We start from the raw sequence: 16818 nt of genomic DNA, 5'->3' as shown, positions 1-16818 counted from the left end.
TCTTTGTTTATTTTAGGGTAGAATACCTCAGAACATTGGGATTAAATGTACCCCTGCTAGAACAGCTAAGTGGCATAATAGCAGATAGAGCTCTGGGCCTATAGTCAGGATGAATCCTTTTCCTGAGTTTAAATCTGGACTCAGACATTTACTAGCTGTGCGACCCTGGGCAAGTCACTTTACCCTGTTTGCCTCAGTTTCCTCGTATGTAACATCTTTGCCAAGAAAACCCAAATGGGGTCATGAAGAGTCAGTCATAATTGAAACAACTAAATAACAACAATAAAATAGAAATTCTTAAAGGAAAAGTTGATAAACTCTTAGGAAGAAAGCCTGATGATGGAAAGACTCTTACAATTTCAAATCCTAAGATACTGTATAGTATCCAACAGTTGGAGAGTAAACAAAAAGACAGCTCTCTTCTTTACCTTTCCCAATTACATGCATAGGATGAGTGATTTTATTTATTTTAAATTGAAATACAAAATGAGAAAAGAAAAAAAAGTTGCTATGTATATAGAAGAACATGAGAAGATTCAATATAAAATGATAACATTTCCATTTCAAGAAAATCTATGTATTAAAATACTTGCTTTCGAAGCTATCCAACTTTTCTTTGTTTCCTTATAGGGTTTCTTTTGTTCTGTGCTGTGCACTTTTTGCTTTATTTATTCTCCCTCCTTCTACCCTAACGAATGCTATAATTAAACAAAAATACATATGTATATGAACATAATACACACATAGATAACTATAAACAGACACATATAGACATATATATGTCTGCTTATTTCTACTTTTCATTTGAAGGTAGATAGTATCTTCCTTCATAAATCCAAGTCTTTCTATGTTTTTCTGAATCAACCAATGGATAAGTGATTTTATCTGTTAAGTGTTTCCCTAATTCAAAGTTTTCCCTACTAGTGAGTTCCTCCCATTCACATTGACTGTTAGGATTGCTAACCGTGTGTTTACTTCAAGCCTATCTTCCCATGATCTCTCCAACACTTAATATTCCCACCTTTTGTTTCTGGAAATTTTTTGGGTGTGAGCTGAAACCTAAAGGTTATTTTTATTTGCATTTCTCTTATTAGTGATTTAGGATCATTCTTTGGTATAGGTGATAGTTTTCAATTATTCTTTTGGAAATGACTTGTTCATATCCTTTGATCCTTGTAGAATGCCTTTGGGCTGGCATATCCTTTGATTTCTCATACTTCAGCCTTCCTTTCTGAATTGTAACTTTACACTAGACCTAGGCCCTTTTTGTGGCTGTACTTTTGAGTTGTGTGTGCTTGGTTTTGACCTGAGTCACATGGTTCTTGGCCTGAACCTCCATCTCCCAAGTTTAGTCTTCCCTGGATATTTGGGGTTCAAACCACTGTATTTTGGCCCTGAATGGTTCTTTCTTGGGAGAATGCTCTGTAGTCACTATCTCCAAATTATAGAAATGTGCTCCGGCCCACCACAAATCATCATAGGATGATAACATTTTGGGGACATGTGCTAGTTTGGGCACTTGTTATTGCTCTTAGGCTTCTGGCTTCTGACCTTTTGTATAGTTTGTATATATGTGAAGGTACTGTAAGTTCTTATTGGATTGCTTGAACATTATTCATTCACTCTAGTGCAATTTTTAGTTTCTTGTTTGAGTATATCTCTGAGAGCTAACTGCCAGATGAATTGTAATAGTATTCCTAATTAGCCTTCATGCTTCCAGACTTTACATTTTCTCACCTATATCCTACACATCAGCCAAAATCTCAAGACACAAACATAAAAGAAGGTATTGAAGTTGGAGTTAATCATGTGGTGACTACTAAGATACATAATTTGCCTCGCTGATCCTCAGTTTTTCCATCTGTATAATTGAGGTATTTATGGCTAGAGTCAATGATTTGATCTTTCCAACAACTTCATGAAATAAAATACAATTTAAAGTGTTTTTTTAAAAAGTAAAATCACTTTTATTGTTACTGCAGCTAGGTGGCACAATGGATAGAGTGTTGGGTCAGTAAAATTTCTCTTTGTGAATTTGAATCTGGCCTCAGACACTTACTGGCTTTGTGACCCTGGACAAGTCATTTAATCCTGTTTGCCTCAGTTTTCTCATCTATAAAATGACTTGGAGAAGAAAATGATAAATCACTCCCAATATCTTTGCCAAGAAAATCCCAAATGGAATCACAAAAAGTTGTATATGACTGAAAAACAACTGAAGAGCAACACTTATTATTCATGCTATTATGTCTCTTCTTTGCTCACAATCTTCCCTGGCCCCATCTTACATCTGAGAGAGACTGTAACTTCTCCAGCTCACATTTAGGGTTCCCACAGTCTGGCTGCCCCCTTCCTTTCTAAGTGACAGAATGGTTAGAACGTTGGACTCAGAAGGCTTGTTCAAATCTAGCCTCAGACACTTATTTGCTGTATAATGTTGGGCATGTCAATCTATATTTTCTTCAGTTTCTTCATCTGTAAAATGGAGATAACAATAGTGTCCATCTCTTAGAGGTGTCGTAGGGATCCAACGAGAGAATATTTGTAAAACACTTAGCACGATGCCCTGTGCATAAGAGGTGCTATCTAAGCAACAGTTACTATTATTGTTGTTGATAATTCCTCTTATTACCGTCCTTGAACTCTTTCTTCTATGCACACTTTACTTCTGTGTTCCAAACTTGGCATTCCATGTTCTTCTTCCTTGAATTTGTCCAAACTCAAAATCCTTATCTTCCTTCAAGTTTCAGCCTAGGCCACAGACCCTCTGCGAAGACTTCCTGGATTTCCTTTCTACCTCTCTCTACCTGACTCCTATTAATATTTTTGTCCTCTTCAAATGATCTGGCATTTACATGGCTGTACTGGAAATGTTTCATTTCAACATTAGTGTGTAAACTGCATGAAGGCAGAGAAGGAAATACTTTAACTGAATGTCAGCTACAAACTTATAATTTCCCCTTGTATCACTCCTCCATATACATCTTAAAACATGGACTCAAAAAACTGAGCTTACTTTGGTTTAGGTAAACAAAGCATATGGAAAGGTACATTCCTTTTTTAGATGTATACCATGTCTGAATTCTGCCCTGCTGCCCCTCATGCTCATTCTCACCCACTTTGTGTTCAAGTTTGAATCTAGAAATCTGGCACGATGAAATATTGTGCGTGTTACTCAGGTTTATTAATTGTGAGAATGGTTTCTCTATTTCCTAGTGATACAGTCAGATGTAGAGTGAGGTTTTTTCATAAGTCAAAGGAAGATCTAGAAGGGAGTGCTTCAGAATGCTATCAGTGAAATAGCCAGATTACTGGAAAATTTGCACGTGAAGCAAGCCTCTAAAGCATCCCCACATGAAGTTCCAGCCAGGATCTGATGACTTCCTGTTGTCCCTATGTGTGCATGTACATGCGTGTGAACACATGCATGAGTTATGTGTGTTTGGATATGCTAATCTCACTGACCCTGGGACTGTGTATATCAGCACGTATGTAATATGTGTGTGTGTGTTCATTTCAGTGACCCTAGAGCCAAAAGAGGATAGTTTGAGGCTGAAGCCTGAGTTAAAGAAAGGATTGCAGAAGCTTCTAACCTCTGCTGATTCAGATCACCAGGTCCTAAAAACCCTGTACGGATGGGATGAGACTATGGTTAGGACCCATGGTACAGAGGGGAATGGGGGAGTGAGCCTTCAGAATATTGTTAAGTGCCAGCAGAGAGAGCTCAAGCTTCTGTGTGTGACATAGTATATAAAATGATGAACTGGCCAGCAGGAAGAACTGGGTTCAAATCCGAATTTCAACACTCACTATCTCTGTGACACTAGACAGTTAACTTCTTCTTTCTGAGCCATAACTATCTTCTATAACATGGGAATAATAATACCTATTGTTACCTATCCCCAGGGCCGTGAAACTCTAGTGAAATAATGTCTATATGACAAACTTTGCAAGCTTTGAAATACTGTATATAAACATTAGTTATTATTATCATTATTATTATTATTTATACCCCATTTCCAGCTTTGATTTGCAACCTAAGTCCTTAGAATTACTAAGACTTTCCTCTGCAGGAAGTTTTCAGAGAATTCGAAGCTTTCTCATCTTTGTGATTCAAACAAGCCCAACATACCCAATCCTTCTGGGCTGCAGAGAATAAGAAAGTTCGTCAGTCATTACCCATCAATAGGTGGAAATTGTCAGACATGGATTTCAAACCATTTAGGGTTTCAGATACTCAGTTAAACTATTGTGTCCACTTACCTAATGCCACGGACAGTCCCGTCCTATTCTTCCGTTCCCTTGTCTATGACTAAATATGTAAAACACATTCAATTAAATAGAGCTCAAATTTAGATTAGGTGTTTATATTCTATAGGGCAAGGATTACAACATTTATTTATCTGATATTAACAAAAACAGGCAGTTAGGATAGATAGGAACACTCAGTGGGTAGCTGGGAACACTAATAACATGGTTTGATGGTGCTGACTATTGATGGCTTGACTGTTCTGGAAATCTATTTGGAAATCAGCGATACCACTACTAGGTCTATACTCCAAAGGGATCAAAGAAAAAGCTTAATAAGGACCCATATGTACCAAAATATTTATACTATCTCTTTGTACAGAAGCAAAGAATTGGAAACTGAGGTGATGGTCATCATTTGGGGACTGGTGGACCAAGTTGGGCTATTATGATTGTGATAGGACTCCTATTGTAGGGTGAGAAATGATGAAGGGAATGGTTTTCAAAAAGCCTGGGAAGACTTGTAAGAACTAATGCAGAGTGAAGGGAGTAGAATCAGGAGAACAATTTACACAGGAACAGCAAAGATAACCAACTGTGAAATACTTAATAACTGATCAATACAATGATCGAAGACAGTTCCAAAGAACTCATGATGATACATATTAAGCACCTCCAGAGAGAGAAATGATGGACTCCTACTGCAGACTGAAACACATTTTCTTTTTCTTGCTTTTTTTTTTCTTTCTACAGGGCTAATGAGGGATTTTGTTTTGCATAATCATATATATTTGTATGGGTTTCATATTTTCTGCCTTCTCTTTGGGTGGGGAAATTGGGAAGGGAAGTGAAGGGGAGAAATGTAGAATTGAAAATCAAACTGAATTTTAGAAATGAAGTCAGAAGCCAGATTGTAGAGTTAGGGAGAGGAGAGGAAATCAGAGGCATTAGACAGATTTTTCGAGGAATTTACCCACGAAAAGAAGGGGATGTAAAGGCCAACGGTTAGTGAGGATTATAGAGTCTGGTGTGATGAGTTTTGAAATTTCTGTAGGAAGCCAGTAGAGCCGGTGGAATGATTTTTATATATTCAATGGGAGCTGTTAGTGAGAGGAAGTGTTACTACAGCGCCACCTACTATTCTCTATCTATCTTGCAGCCGGGGCTCTCGCTTTGAATTGGCAACGTGGTGGAAGTCGTGGAAGCCGTGGGACCTTGAACCACCCCAGATCTGCAGCAGAGAGCAGCCGGAGCTTGCTGTTGGCCGCCGCATCCGGTATCCAGGGGTCTCGGGACTTCTTGGTGTTATCGAGTCTCACTGGTGTTGGCGGGACTCTTAGGGATTATCGGGACTCGTTAGAATTATCAAGGAAGCATTGGTGTTTTCGGGTCTCATTGGTATTATCTTGACTCCTGTTTCTACTCGGTGCCCCTGTCTGTCATTGGTTTGTGTAAACTCAGGCCTAGTGCGTGAGTCTTGCCCTGTTCTGTCTCCTACTCAGTAGCTCAAAGGTCCCCCCTCTCCACAGGCTCGCAGAATGGCTAGTAGCAGCAGCAGCAGCAATAGTAATATCCTTAGCTCTGAATTCATTGTGGGAGGGAAATATAAGCTGATCAGGAAAATCGGGGCGGGGTCCTTTGGCGACATCTATCTGGCCATCAACATCACCAATAATGAAGAATTGGCCGTGAAGCTAGAATCTCAGAAGGCCAGGCACCCCCAGCTGCTGTATGAGAGCCGACTCTATAAGCTTCTGCAAGGTGGGATGGGCATTCCCCGAACCCGTTGGTATGGTCAGGAGAAAGAATATAATATCCTTGTCATGGATCTGCTTGGGCCCAGTCTTGAAGACCTCTTCAATTTCTGTTCCCGGAAGTTCACTTTGAAAACCGTGCTGATGTTGGCTGACCAGATGATTACCAGAATCGAATATGTGCACACCAAGAGCTTTATCCACAGAGATATTAAACCAGATAATTTCTTGATGGGTATTGCACGTCCTCGCAATACTAGGGGTGGTTATTCAGGGGGTAAGAGAAAAAGAGGTGGGGCAGCAGTTGCTAATAGGTCTCAGGACCCATCTTTTTCAGGTTTAAACCAGTTATATCTCATTGATTTTGGTTTGGCTAAACGGTACCGAGATAACAGAACCAAGCAACATATACCCTACAGGGAAGATAAGAATTTCACCGGCACTGCCCGGTATGCCAGCATCAATGCACACCTTGGCATTGAGCAGAGCCGTCGGGATGATGTGGAGTCCCTTGGTTACGTCCTGATGTATTTCAACAAGAGCATCCTGCCCTGGCAGGGGATAAAGGCTGCAACCAAAAAGCAAAAGTATGAGAAAATCATTGAGAAGAAGATGTCCATCCCTGTTGATGTTCTGTGTCAGGGCTTTCCGTCAGAATTTGCCATGTATCTTAATTATTGCCGTGGCCTTCGCTTTGAAGAAGCACCCGATTACTTGTACCTCAGGCAGCTATTCCGTATTCTGTTCAGAAGCCTAGATTACAAGTACGACTTCATGTTTGATTGGACACTGTTAAAGCAGAAAGCAGAGCAGGAGCAGGCAGCCTCTTCTTCTGATCAGGGTCAGAAGACACAGCCACCTCCTCCTCCAGCACCCAAAAATACCAGACCAAGAAGAGTGACCAGAAGATCTGCCAGGCAGCAAGAGATGAAGAAGATGGCCCAGAGTTAAACCAGTGATTCCCCACATCCAGAGCACTTAGTTGATAGATATACTGGCCAAACAGTTGTGAGCAACCATTTATTTGTTAAAAATTTACTTAAATTCCGCAGAAATTGACTGGTCAGCATTAGTGATGAGTACTAGCCATTGTTAATTGTTAATATTACAATAACTATAAATGTTAATATCAAGATAGTGAAACATGGTTCTAGTTTTCTATTGCATTTTTTTTTCTAGTGAAAAGTAAACTAAATGTTTGACGTACAGATGGTGGAAAATTGTGCATATGACAATTTTTTGATATTTTTTATTTTGAACCGTACTGTTTTGAGATCTTGTTTCAGAAGTATAGCATAAAGTTTTCAACTACAGTTGTTATAATTGTAAATGCTCAGAAATGTGCACTCTTCGGGTATTTACCTTCCTTGATGTTTCAAAGTTGTACATGTAAACATTCTTAAAATCGTTGACTTCAATGTGCAAGCCAGCCGACAGGGTAGCAACCAAAGATTTCAGTTTTAAGCATATGAAAGACTGTGCCTGCTTACTGTGCTAGAAATAACAGCATTTAAAGTGAAGATTTAAGAAAAACTTAGTGACTACTACATTATCTTTAGGATTCTGCATTAACTCTAATGTCTTTGATTTAAAAAAAGAAAAGCAATATGTTTGTCCCAGAAATTCAGTTAACATCTTAGAACTGAACATATGTGCAAGTTGTTTAGATAAATGTAAGTACTGTGAACATCTATATGACCTGGGATTTTGTTTTGATTTTGAAACTGAAAGTTGTTTGCTGTAAGAAAGATACTTTCAAAAAGAAAGAAATGCTTTGCTAATTTACTATTGAGTCAATATCTCTTCAAAGTTTAAATAAAGTATTTCTTGACAGTTGTTTTGCAATTTGTTTTTCATTCGTTGCTACTTATTTTTTCTTTTGTCCTTAAAAACAATTAAGGGCATAGAAGATGGGCAAATTAGCCAGTAAATAAGGAGAGAATGAAGATGGGAGGATCATGGGGGGAAGTGAATGATGGATTAGAGAAACATTTGAGAAGGGAACGGATGTGATGAAGGTTACATGTAAAAGAATTGGCCTTGTTGGGAAGAAGGGAGCCTCTCCTCTTGGGAGAAAGAGGTGGAGGAAATAGTAAATACTGATATCAAGGAACATGAGATGAATAAAAGGGGGGAAATGGAGTGCATAGTAAATGCCCTACATCTCCCTGGTACTGTAAAAAATTAGGTCCTTTACTGAGGGCATGAGGTCACAGGATGCCATGGAAAGGCATTGGAAGATGCATTGAAGAAAGAAAACAGGAGAGAAAAGGAATAAAGTTGGAAATTAGGTAGCAACAGAATTCAAATGGTGGAAGGAAGGGCCAGATTTCCTATGGCCAGGATTCAGACGTTAAGCCATATGGGAATAAGAGATCTCAGCTGCAATAGGAGAGGTATCTGAATAGCATGTGGAATTTGGGGACACTTTCCAGCAGGTAACTCCCATTCCATCTACTGAGGCAGATTATTCGCATCCCTAACTGGAAGGTGGTAATGCCAGTAGGGGGAGGGCAAAAACATGGCATCACCAAGTTAAAGTTACACAACATAGCATTGTGCCCGAAATGAAGGTCTCTTGCGTTTTAGGTTAAGACTCAACCCTATTAGAGCATATGCTTCTCTTGATGCGAAAATTTAGTCTGAGCTATAATTTCTGTTAAGTGTTTGGATTTTTTCTCCCGGGGGCTATCTTTTTAAATTGCCTTCATTTCTGAATGTGTGTTTTCTCTCCCTCCCCTAGCCCTCACCTCAGGTAGTGAATCATGCATTAAAACAAGATTTAAAGATGGGTGGGGTGGGTTGCCAAGGCTGTTCAGCCAAACCCACAGATGTGTAAACCACCTCTGACTAAACAATCCATATTTCGCAGCCTTAGCCCCTCGCCTCTGCAAAGAATGCAAGAAGATGCATCTTCTCTGCTCTTCTTTCAGGTAAAGTTTGGCCAATTCTTTTTGTCATGTCTATGTTTGAAGTCACTGTATGAATTATTTTACTGGTTCTATTTGCTTCACTGCACTGAATGCTAAAAACCTCTTCTTAATATTCCTTATTTACAGTGAAGTAATTATACAGTTACATTCACGGACCACAGTTTGTTTAGTTATTCTCCTATTGAGTACCTCTATCTTGTTTCCAGTTGTTAGTCACCACAAAACCTGCTGCTATGAAAATTTGGGTGTATGAGACAATTATTTCTGCATTGGGCCTCAGTGGAATATATGCCTAACAGGATAATCTCTGGGTAAAAAGCTATGGGCATTTCAGTCACTTTTTTATTAACCTAATTCCAAATTGTTCTCCCGAACGGTTGGGCCAGTTCTTAGCTTCACCAGCTGGATGGAACCAAAGGACCTGTCCATTGTTCATTATTGCCAACTTCTCTACCCTTTTGCCAATTTGCTGAGTGCCATTAATTCCCAGAATTGTTTCTATTTGCATTTTTGAAAATAGATTTTTAGATATCTTTTGTTTTTTTATAGCATGTAGCTTTCCCCTTGTATCCCTCCATTTCTCCCCAGCCAGAGAGCTATCACTTAGAACAATGCATTTTTGAAAGAGATCTTAAAAGAGAAAGAAGAGGGGGAAATCAGCCAAAGAGAGCCAAGACATCCTCCGAGTCTGCCAAAATCTGCAGTGTTCCATATCCATGGATGCCTCCCTTTATAAAGCAGCAGGGGGAGGTATCTTCTCGTCTCTCATTTTTGGAGCTTAAGTTTGTTCTTTATAATTTTACAGCATTAATTGTGGATGTTTTCACAGTTGTTCTTTTCCATCTACATAGTTATAGTCATTGTGTACATTTTCCCCTAGCTCTGTTGGCTTTCACTTCTGATCAGTTCATGTAAGTTAGCCCAAGTCTCCAAATTCATCATTTTCATTGTTTTTCATAGCCCAATGTTATTCCATTCCATAATCAATGGAATTTATTTGCTTTTTGGTTGTGTGCTATTTCAGCAAATGCTGCCAAAAATACTTTGGTTGCTATGGGCCTGTCTTTTTTTGGAGTGGAATCTATAGGGTCCTGGCCACTATCTCCTGCCACTTTATTTGTTTTCTAGAACAGTTGTCCTAATTCAGAACTCCAAAAATATTGCCTTCCTTCAGCCCCTCCAACATCAACTGTTCTCTTCTTTTGTCATCTTGGCTACAACTTTGCTGGGTGGGAGGTGAAACAGGAAGGATGCTTCTGATTTGCCTATCTTTTATTTTTAGTGATTTGGCTCATTCATCCATGTAATCGTTAATAGTCTGCAATTCTCCTTTTGAGAACTGTTTGTTCATATTCTTTAACCACTTCTTCATTGGGGAATGATTTTTGGTTTGAAATATTTGCTAGTTGTCTACATATATATCCCTCATTTGGTTAAGAATTTATCCCCTACCTATAGTTGTGAAAGGTCTATGATAAGTTTTACCACCAATTTTTTAACAATATATTCTTGATATTCAGGTCATATGTCCATAAGAGGTTGGTCTAAACACATTATGCCAGACTGCTTTCCAGTTTTCCTAGAAGGTATGATCTAAAAATGATTTCATTCCAAATTATGTTTGATGGTTTATCAAACACTGGGTTATCCAGTTCAATTGTTTCTAATTCTTCTTTGTTCTATTGATCTACTTTTTTTTAACCTAGTACCAAATGGTTTTGATGATGGCTACTTTATAATATAATTTGAGATCTTGATGTGCTATTTCCCCTTCATTTCTGTCTTTTTTCTTTATTCCTTTGATATTCTAGAACTATTTCCCCTCCTCCCAGTGAAGTTTGTTATAATTTTAATACAATAGAATATCTTGTTGGCAATTTAATTGGTACAGCATTAAAATGTAAATTGACTTGGGTAAAGTGACTCCTAAATATTTTGTACATTTTTGTTGCTGTTTTGATTGACATTACTATGTTCATTATTATTTATAAACTCTGTTGATTTTTGTGAACTTATTTTGTGGCTCACAACTCTTTTCTCACTTTGGTTGTTGAGTCCTTGGTATTTTCTAAGCAAAACTGTCTTGCTAGTAAGTAAGAATACTTTTGCCTCGTCTTTGTCATCATTTATTCTTTAATTTACTTTTCTTGTCTTATTATGATTGTTAGCATTTCTATTATTATTTCAAAAAGCAGCACGGGGGAAGGACATCAATGTTCCTGGTGTGTTTCCATTTTATATGCTGTTTGCCTTTGGTCAGTTATTCAACAAGAATTTATTAAGTTTTATATTGCAGGCTCTGAGCTAAGAGCTGGGATTATAAAAAGAGGCAAAAGCAGGCCTTTCAAGGAGCTCATATTTTAATTGAGGGTATATGCATACACATGCATATATTAGGGAGAAAGTCTTGTAGAAAGTAGATTTTTAGCTGAGACTTGAGGAAAGCCAGGAAGAGGAGTTAAAGAAGTTAACAGCCTTTCAGACATGAAGGGCAACTAGTGAAAATGCATGAAATTAAGGGAATAGACTGTATGAAGAACAATAAGGTCACTGTTAACAGATTATGGAGTGGATAGAAGAAGATTGGAAAGGTAGTGAAGGGGTTAAGTTATGAAGCCAAACAAGATTTTCTGTTTGATCCTAGAAGTAATAAGGAGACTCTCTCTTTTTTATTGAGTGGGGGACTGAGTGATGTATTCAGACTATTTACAAGGATCACTTTGGTAAGTAAGTGGATGACAGACTGGACTGGGAAGAAACTTGGGGCAGGTAGAGAGCAAAGATAGAGAGGACGGAGGAAGACACAGAGTGGGGTTTGGTTTAGATCTATACATTTATGATAGAATATTTTTTCCTATGCTTCTCAGTCTATATTTTGTAGGATTTTAAAAAAGTATATGAGTTAAATTTTTTAAGGTTTTTTTTTTTTTAACATCTCTAGATATTCATTTGGTTGAGGATGTGTTTGTTTTTAACCTTTCATTATATTGAGTCTTCCTATTGTTGAACCGTCCTTCCTTGTATACTGGTATGAATTGATCTTGGTCATAGTTAATTGTTTCTTCAATGAATGTTGTAATACTTTTGGACTCAATTTTATTTGAAATTCATATGATATTTATTAATGATAGTGGTTTGTGATTCTCTTGTTTTGGTTTATTTTTCTCCAATATAGATATTAGGATTATATTTGCCTTATAAAAGGATGTTAGCAGAATGATTTTTTCTCAGTTTTTGAGAATAATTTGTATAGTTTAAATATTCATTCATCTCGAAAAGTTTGATAGAATTCTTCTGTAAATCTATCCAGAAAGGTACCTTCAATTATTTGTTTACAATTAGTTCTATTTCTTCTTCTGAAATTCTAGTATTAAGTTTTGTTAAGTGTTATATTAATTTTGGCATTTTGTATTTTCCTTTAATCTTTTTCTTTTCTTATTGCCAAAGTTAACATTTCCAATGCAATACTGAATAGTAATGCTAATAGTGGGCCACCTTGTTTCCCCCCTGATCTTATTGGAAATGGTTCTAGTTTGTCCCCATTACATATGGTGCTTGCTGATGGTTTTAAATAGAACCTACTGATCATTTTAAGGAAAACTCCATTTATTCCTATATCTCTAGTGTTTTTAATAGGAATGAGTGTTGGATTTTATCAAATGCTTTTTCTGCATCTTTTGAGATAATCATATGATTTTTTTTAGTTTGGTTATCAATATAGTGAATTATGCTAATAGTTTTCCTAATATTGAACCAGCCCTGTATTCCTGGTATAAATCCTACTTGCTCATGGTGTATTATCCTGGGGATGATTTTCTGTTCTTTTTGCTGATATTTTATTTAAGATTTTTGTATCAATATTCATTAGGGAAATTAGTCTATCATTTTCTTTCTCTCTTTTCACTCTACCTGGATTAGGTCTCAGTACCATATCTGTGTCATAAAAGGAATTTGGGAGGACTCTTTCTTTCCCTATTTTTTTCCAGATAGTTTGCATGGTATTGGAATTTCCTGTTCTTTAAATATTTGGTAGAATTCACATGTAAATCCATCTGACCCTGGAGGTTTTTCTTGAAGGAGTTGATTAATAGTTTGTTCTGTTTCTTTTTCTAAAATGGGACTATTTAAGTAATTTATTTCCTCTTTTGTTAATCTGGGCAATCCATATTTCTGTAGGTATTCCTCCATTTCACTTACATTATCAAATTTACTGATATATAGTTGGGCAAAATAACTCCTAGTTATTGTTCTAATTTTCTCTTCATTAGTAGAAAGTTCTCCCTTTTCATTTTTGAGACTTATAATTTGATTTTCCTCTTTCCCTTTTCTAATCAAACTAACTAAAGGTTTATCTCTTTTGTTGGGTTTTTTTTTTTCAATAAAACCAACTCTTAGTTTTATTTATTAATTCAATAGTTTTCTTACTTTCAATTTTATCAATCTTCCCTTTTATTTTCAGAATTTCAAATTTGGTATTTAATCAGAGGTTTTTAATTTGTTGTTTTTTCTAGCTTTTTTGTTGCATGCCCAATTCACTGATCATCTCTTTTTCTATTATTTGCAATTAAACATCTTAGAGATATAAAATTTCCCCTAATAACCGCTTTGGCTGAATCCCACAAATTTTGGTATGTTGTCTCATTATTGTCATTCTCTTGGATGAAATTATTGATCATGTCTATAATTTGTTTCATTCCCTCATTCTTTAGGTTTAGATTATTTCATTTCCAATTAATTTTTGGTCTATTTTCCCCTGGCCTTCTATTGAATGTAATTTTTATTGCATGATGAGCTGAAAAAAATGCATTTACTATTTCTGCCTTTCTGCATTTGATTTTGTGGTCTTTATGCTCTAATATATGGTCAATTTTTGTATAGGTATCATGAACCACTGAGAAAAAAAAGTGTACTCCTTTCTGTCTCCATTCAATTTTCTCGAAAGATCTATCATATCTAACATTTCTAAAATTTTATTTACCTCCTTAAGTTCTTATTTATTTTGTGGTTCGATTTATCTAGTTCTGCGAGAGCAAGGTTGAGATCCGCCACTATTGTAGTTTTGCTGTCTATTTCTTCTTGCAGCAAGCATTTTATATTTTCAAAAATAATCCAATTTTTTAGAGTGTTAGTTTTGTTGGGATGTAATCAAATATATAACAGCTTCTAATAACTCTTGTTATTTCTTCTGGTTTTTATTGTGATTTCACCTTGTTAACCATTTATGTAGTTGATTTTATTGTCTTGTTTCTTTTTTAGTAAGTCTGGCTAAGGGTTTTGTAGTTTTGGATTGGTTTGTTAGATCCATAGCCTTTTTGGTTTATAATTTATTTATCCTCTAAAATTTTACCATTTCTAATGATTTGTGCTTTATTAATTGTTAGCTGTTTAATTTTGTGAAATACATATTCAGTTTACTATTCTCCTCCTTTTCTATTTTGTTAATATTTCTTTTTAGGGATATTTGGGATAATTGGGATTTTTTTCCTCTTTGGACAATTTTAGCTGGATCTCAAAAAATTTGGTATGTTGTCTAATCCTCATTATTGTCTTTCACATACTTATTCATTCTGGAGTGATTTCTCTCTGACCTAGTAATTATTTTACTCTGATCCACTCATTATTTTTTTTAATTTAATAATTACTTTATATTGACAGAATCCATGCCAGGGTAATTTTTTTTTTACAACATTATCCTTTGCACTCGTTTCTGTTCCAATTTTTTCCCCTCCCTCCCTCCACCCCCCTCCCCTAGATGGCAAGCAGTCCTTTATATGTTTGATATGTTGCAGTATATCCTAGATACAATATATGTTTGCAGAACCGAACAGTTCTCTTGTTGCATAGGGAGAATTGGATTCAGAAGGTATAAATAACCCGGGAAGAAAAACAAAAATGCGGATAGTTCACATTCGTTTCCCAGTGTTCTTTCTTTGGGTGTAGCTGCTTTTGTCCGTCATTTATCAATTGAAACTCAGTTAGGTCTCTTTGTCAAAGAAATCCACTTCCATCAAAATATGTCCTCATACAATATCGTTGTCGAAGTGTATAATGATCTCCTGGTTCTGCTCATTTCACTTAGCATCAGTTCATGTAAGTCTCGCCAGTCCTCTCTGTATTCATCCTGCTGGTCATTTCTTACAGAACAATAATATTCCATAACATTCATATACCACAATTTACCCAGCCATTCTCCAATAGATGGGCATCCATTCATTTTCCAGTTTCTAGCCACTACAAATAGGGCTGCTACAAACATTTTGGCACATACAGGTCCCTTTCACTTCTTTAGTATTTCTTTGGGATATAAGCCCAATAGAAACACTGCTGGATCAAAGGGTATGCACAATTTGATAATTTTTTGGGCATAATTCCAGATTGCTCTCCAGAATGGTTGGATTCATTCACAACTCCACCAACAATGCATTAGTGTCCCAGTTTTCCCGCATCCCCTCCAACATTCATCATTATTTTTTCCTGTCATCTTAGCCAATCTGACAGGTGTGTAGTGGTATCTCAGAGTTGTCTTAATTTGCATTTCTCTGATCAATAATGATTTGGAACACTCTTTCATATGAGTGGTAATAGTTTCAATTTCATCCTCTGAAAATTGTCTGTTCATATCCTTTGACCATTTATCCATTGGAGAATGGCTTGATTTCTTATAAATTTGAGTCAGTTCTCTATATATTTTGGAAATGAGGCCTTTATCAGAACCTTTAACTGTGAAGATGTTTTCCCAGTTTGTTGCTTCCCTTCTAATCTTGTTTGCATTAGTTTTGTTTGTACAAAGGCTTTTTAATTTGATGTAATCAAAATTTTCTATTTTGTGATCAGTAATGGTCTCTAGTTCATCTTTGGTCACAAATTTCTTTCTCCTCCACAAGTCTGAGAGATAAACTATTCTATGTTCCTCTAATTTATTTATAATCTCGTTCTTTATGCCTAGGTCATGGACCCATTTTGATCTTATCTTGGTATATGGTGTTAAGTGTGGGTCCATGCCTAATTTCTGCCATACTAATTTCCAATTATCCCAGCAGTTTTTATCAAATAATGAATTCTTTTCCCAAAAGTTAGGGGCTTTGGGTTTGTCAAACACTAGATTGCTATAGTTGACTCTTCTGTCTTGTGAACCTAGCCTTTTCCACTGATCTACTAATCTATTTCTTAGCCAATACCAAATGGTTTTGGTGCTGCTGCTTTATAATATAATTTTAGATCAGGTACAGCTAGGCCACCTTCATTTGATTTTTTTTCATTAATTCCCTTGAGATTCTCGACTTTTTATTGTTCCATATGAATTTTGTTGTTATTTTTTCTAGATCATTAAAATATTTTCTTCGAAGTCTGATTGGTATAGCACTAAATAAATAGATTAGTTTAGGGAGTATTGTCATCTTTATTATGTTCGCTCGGCCTGATCCATTCATTATTTAGGATTTCATTATTAAGTCTAGGCAGCACAGTAGATAGAGCACTTGGCCTGGAGTCCAGTCTAAGATACTGATTAAATATGTGACCCAGGACAATAAGTCACTTCATAAATAATAAGGATAATGATAACACTGCAGGGCTGTTGTCAGAATCAAATGAGATAATAATAACAACACACTTACCACAATGCCTGCCTGGTACATAGTAGGCACTATATAAATGTTAGTGATGAAAATGATGTCTCCTTTAGATGTGTTTTTTGCTCCAATAAGTGACTATTATTTTGGTTTTATATGGCCTCTAAAAGATACGTTTAATATTTCTGGTCTTATGTTTATTAACAATGTTTCTCTCCTAAAACATGGTCACTTTTTATAAAAAGTATCATGTGAACCTGAGAAATATGTGTATTATGTAGTGGGTCCATCAGAATGTACCATAAGTCTTTT

The 16818-nt window shown here is 36.4% G+C and overlaps 1 protein-coding gene across 6 annotated transcripts in view; it reads left to right on the top strand.

The window, feature by feature from the left end:
- LOC127543249 (casein kinase I-like) overlaps positions 1-7838 on the top strand; it is a 100833-nt gene extending 92995 nt beyond the window's left edge. For all 6 annotated transcript variants that reach the window (XM_051969299.1, XM_051969302.1, XM_051969300.1 and 3 more), the window contains exon 3: positions 5408-7838. In XM_051969299.1, coding sequence (XP_051825259.1) covers positions 5787-6953 — 1167 coding nt within the window. In that variant the 5' untranslated portion in view covers positions 5408-5786 and the 3' untranslated portion in view covers positions 6954-7838. The remainder of the gene's footprint in view (positions 1-5407) is intronic.
- The last annotated feature ends 8980 nt before the right edge of the window (positions 7839-16818 follow it).

This window comes from Antechinus flavipes, chromosome X, assembly GCF_016432865.1.
Source record: "Antechinus flavipes isolate AdamAnt ecotype Samford, QLD, Australia chromosome X, AdamAnt_v2, whole genome shotgun sequence".
Taxonomy (NCBI): Eukaryota; Metazoa; Chordata; class Mammalia; order Dasyuromorphia; family Dasyuridae; genus Antechinus; species Antechinus flavipes.
Note: the sequence above shows the minus strand (reverse complement) of the source record. Positions and strands in the feature narration are given on the sequence as shown.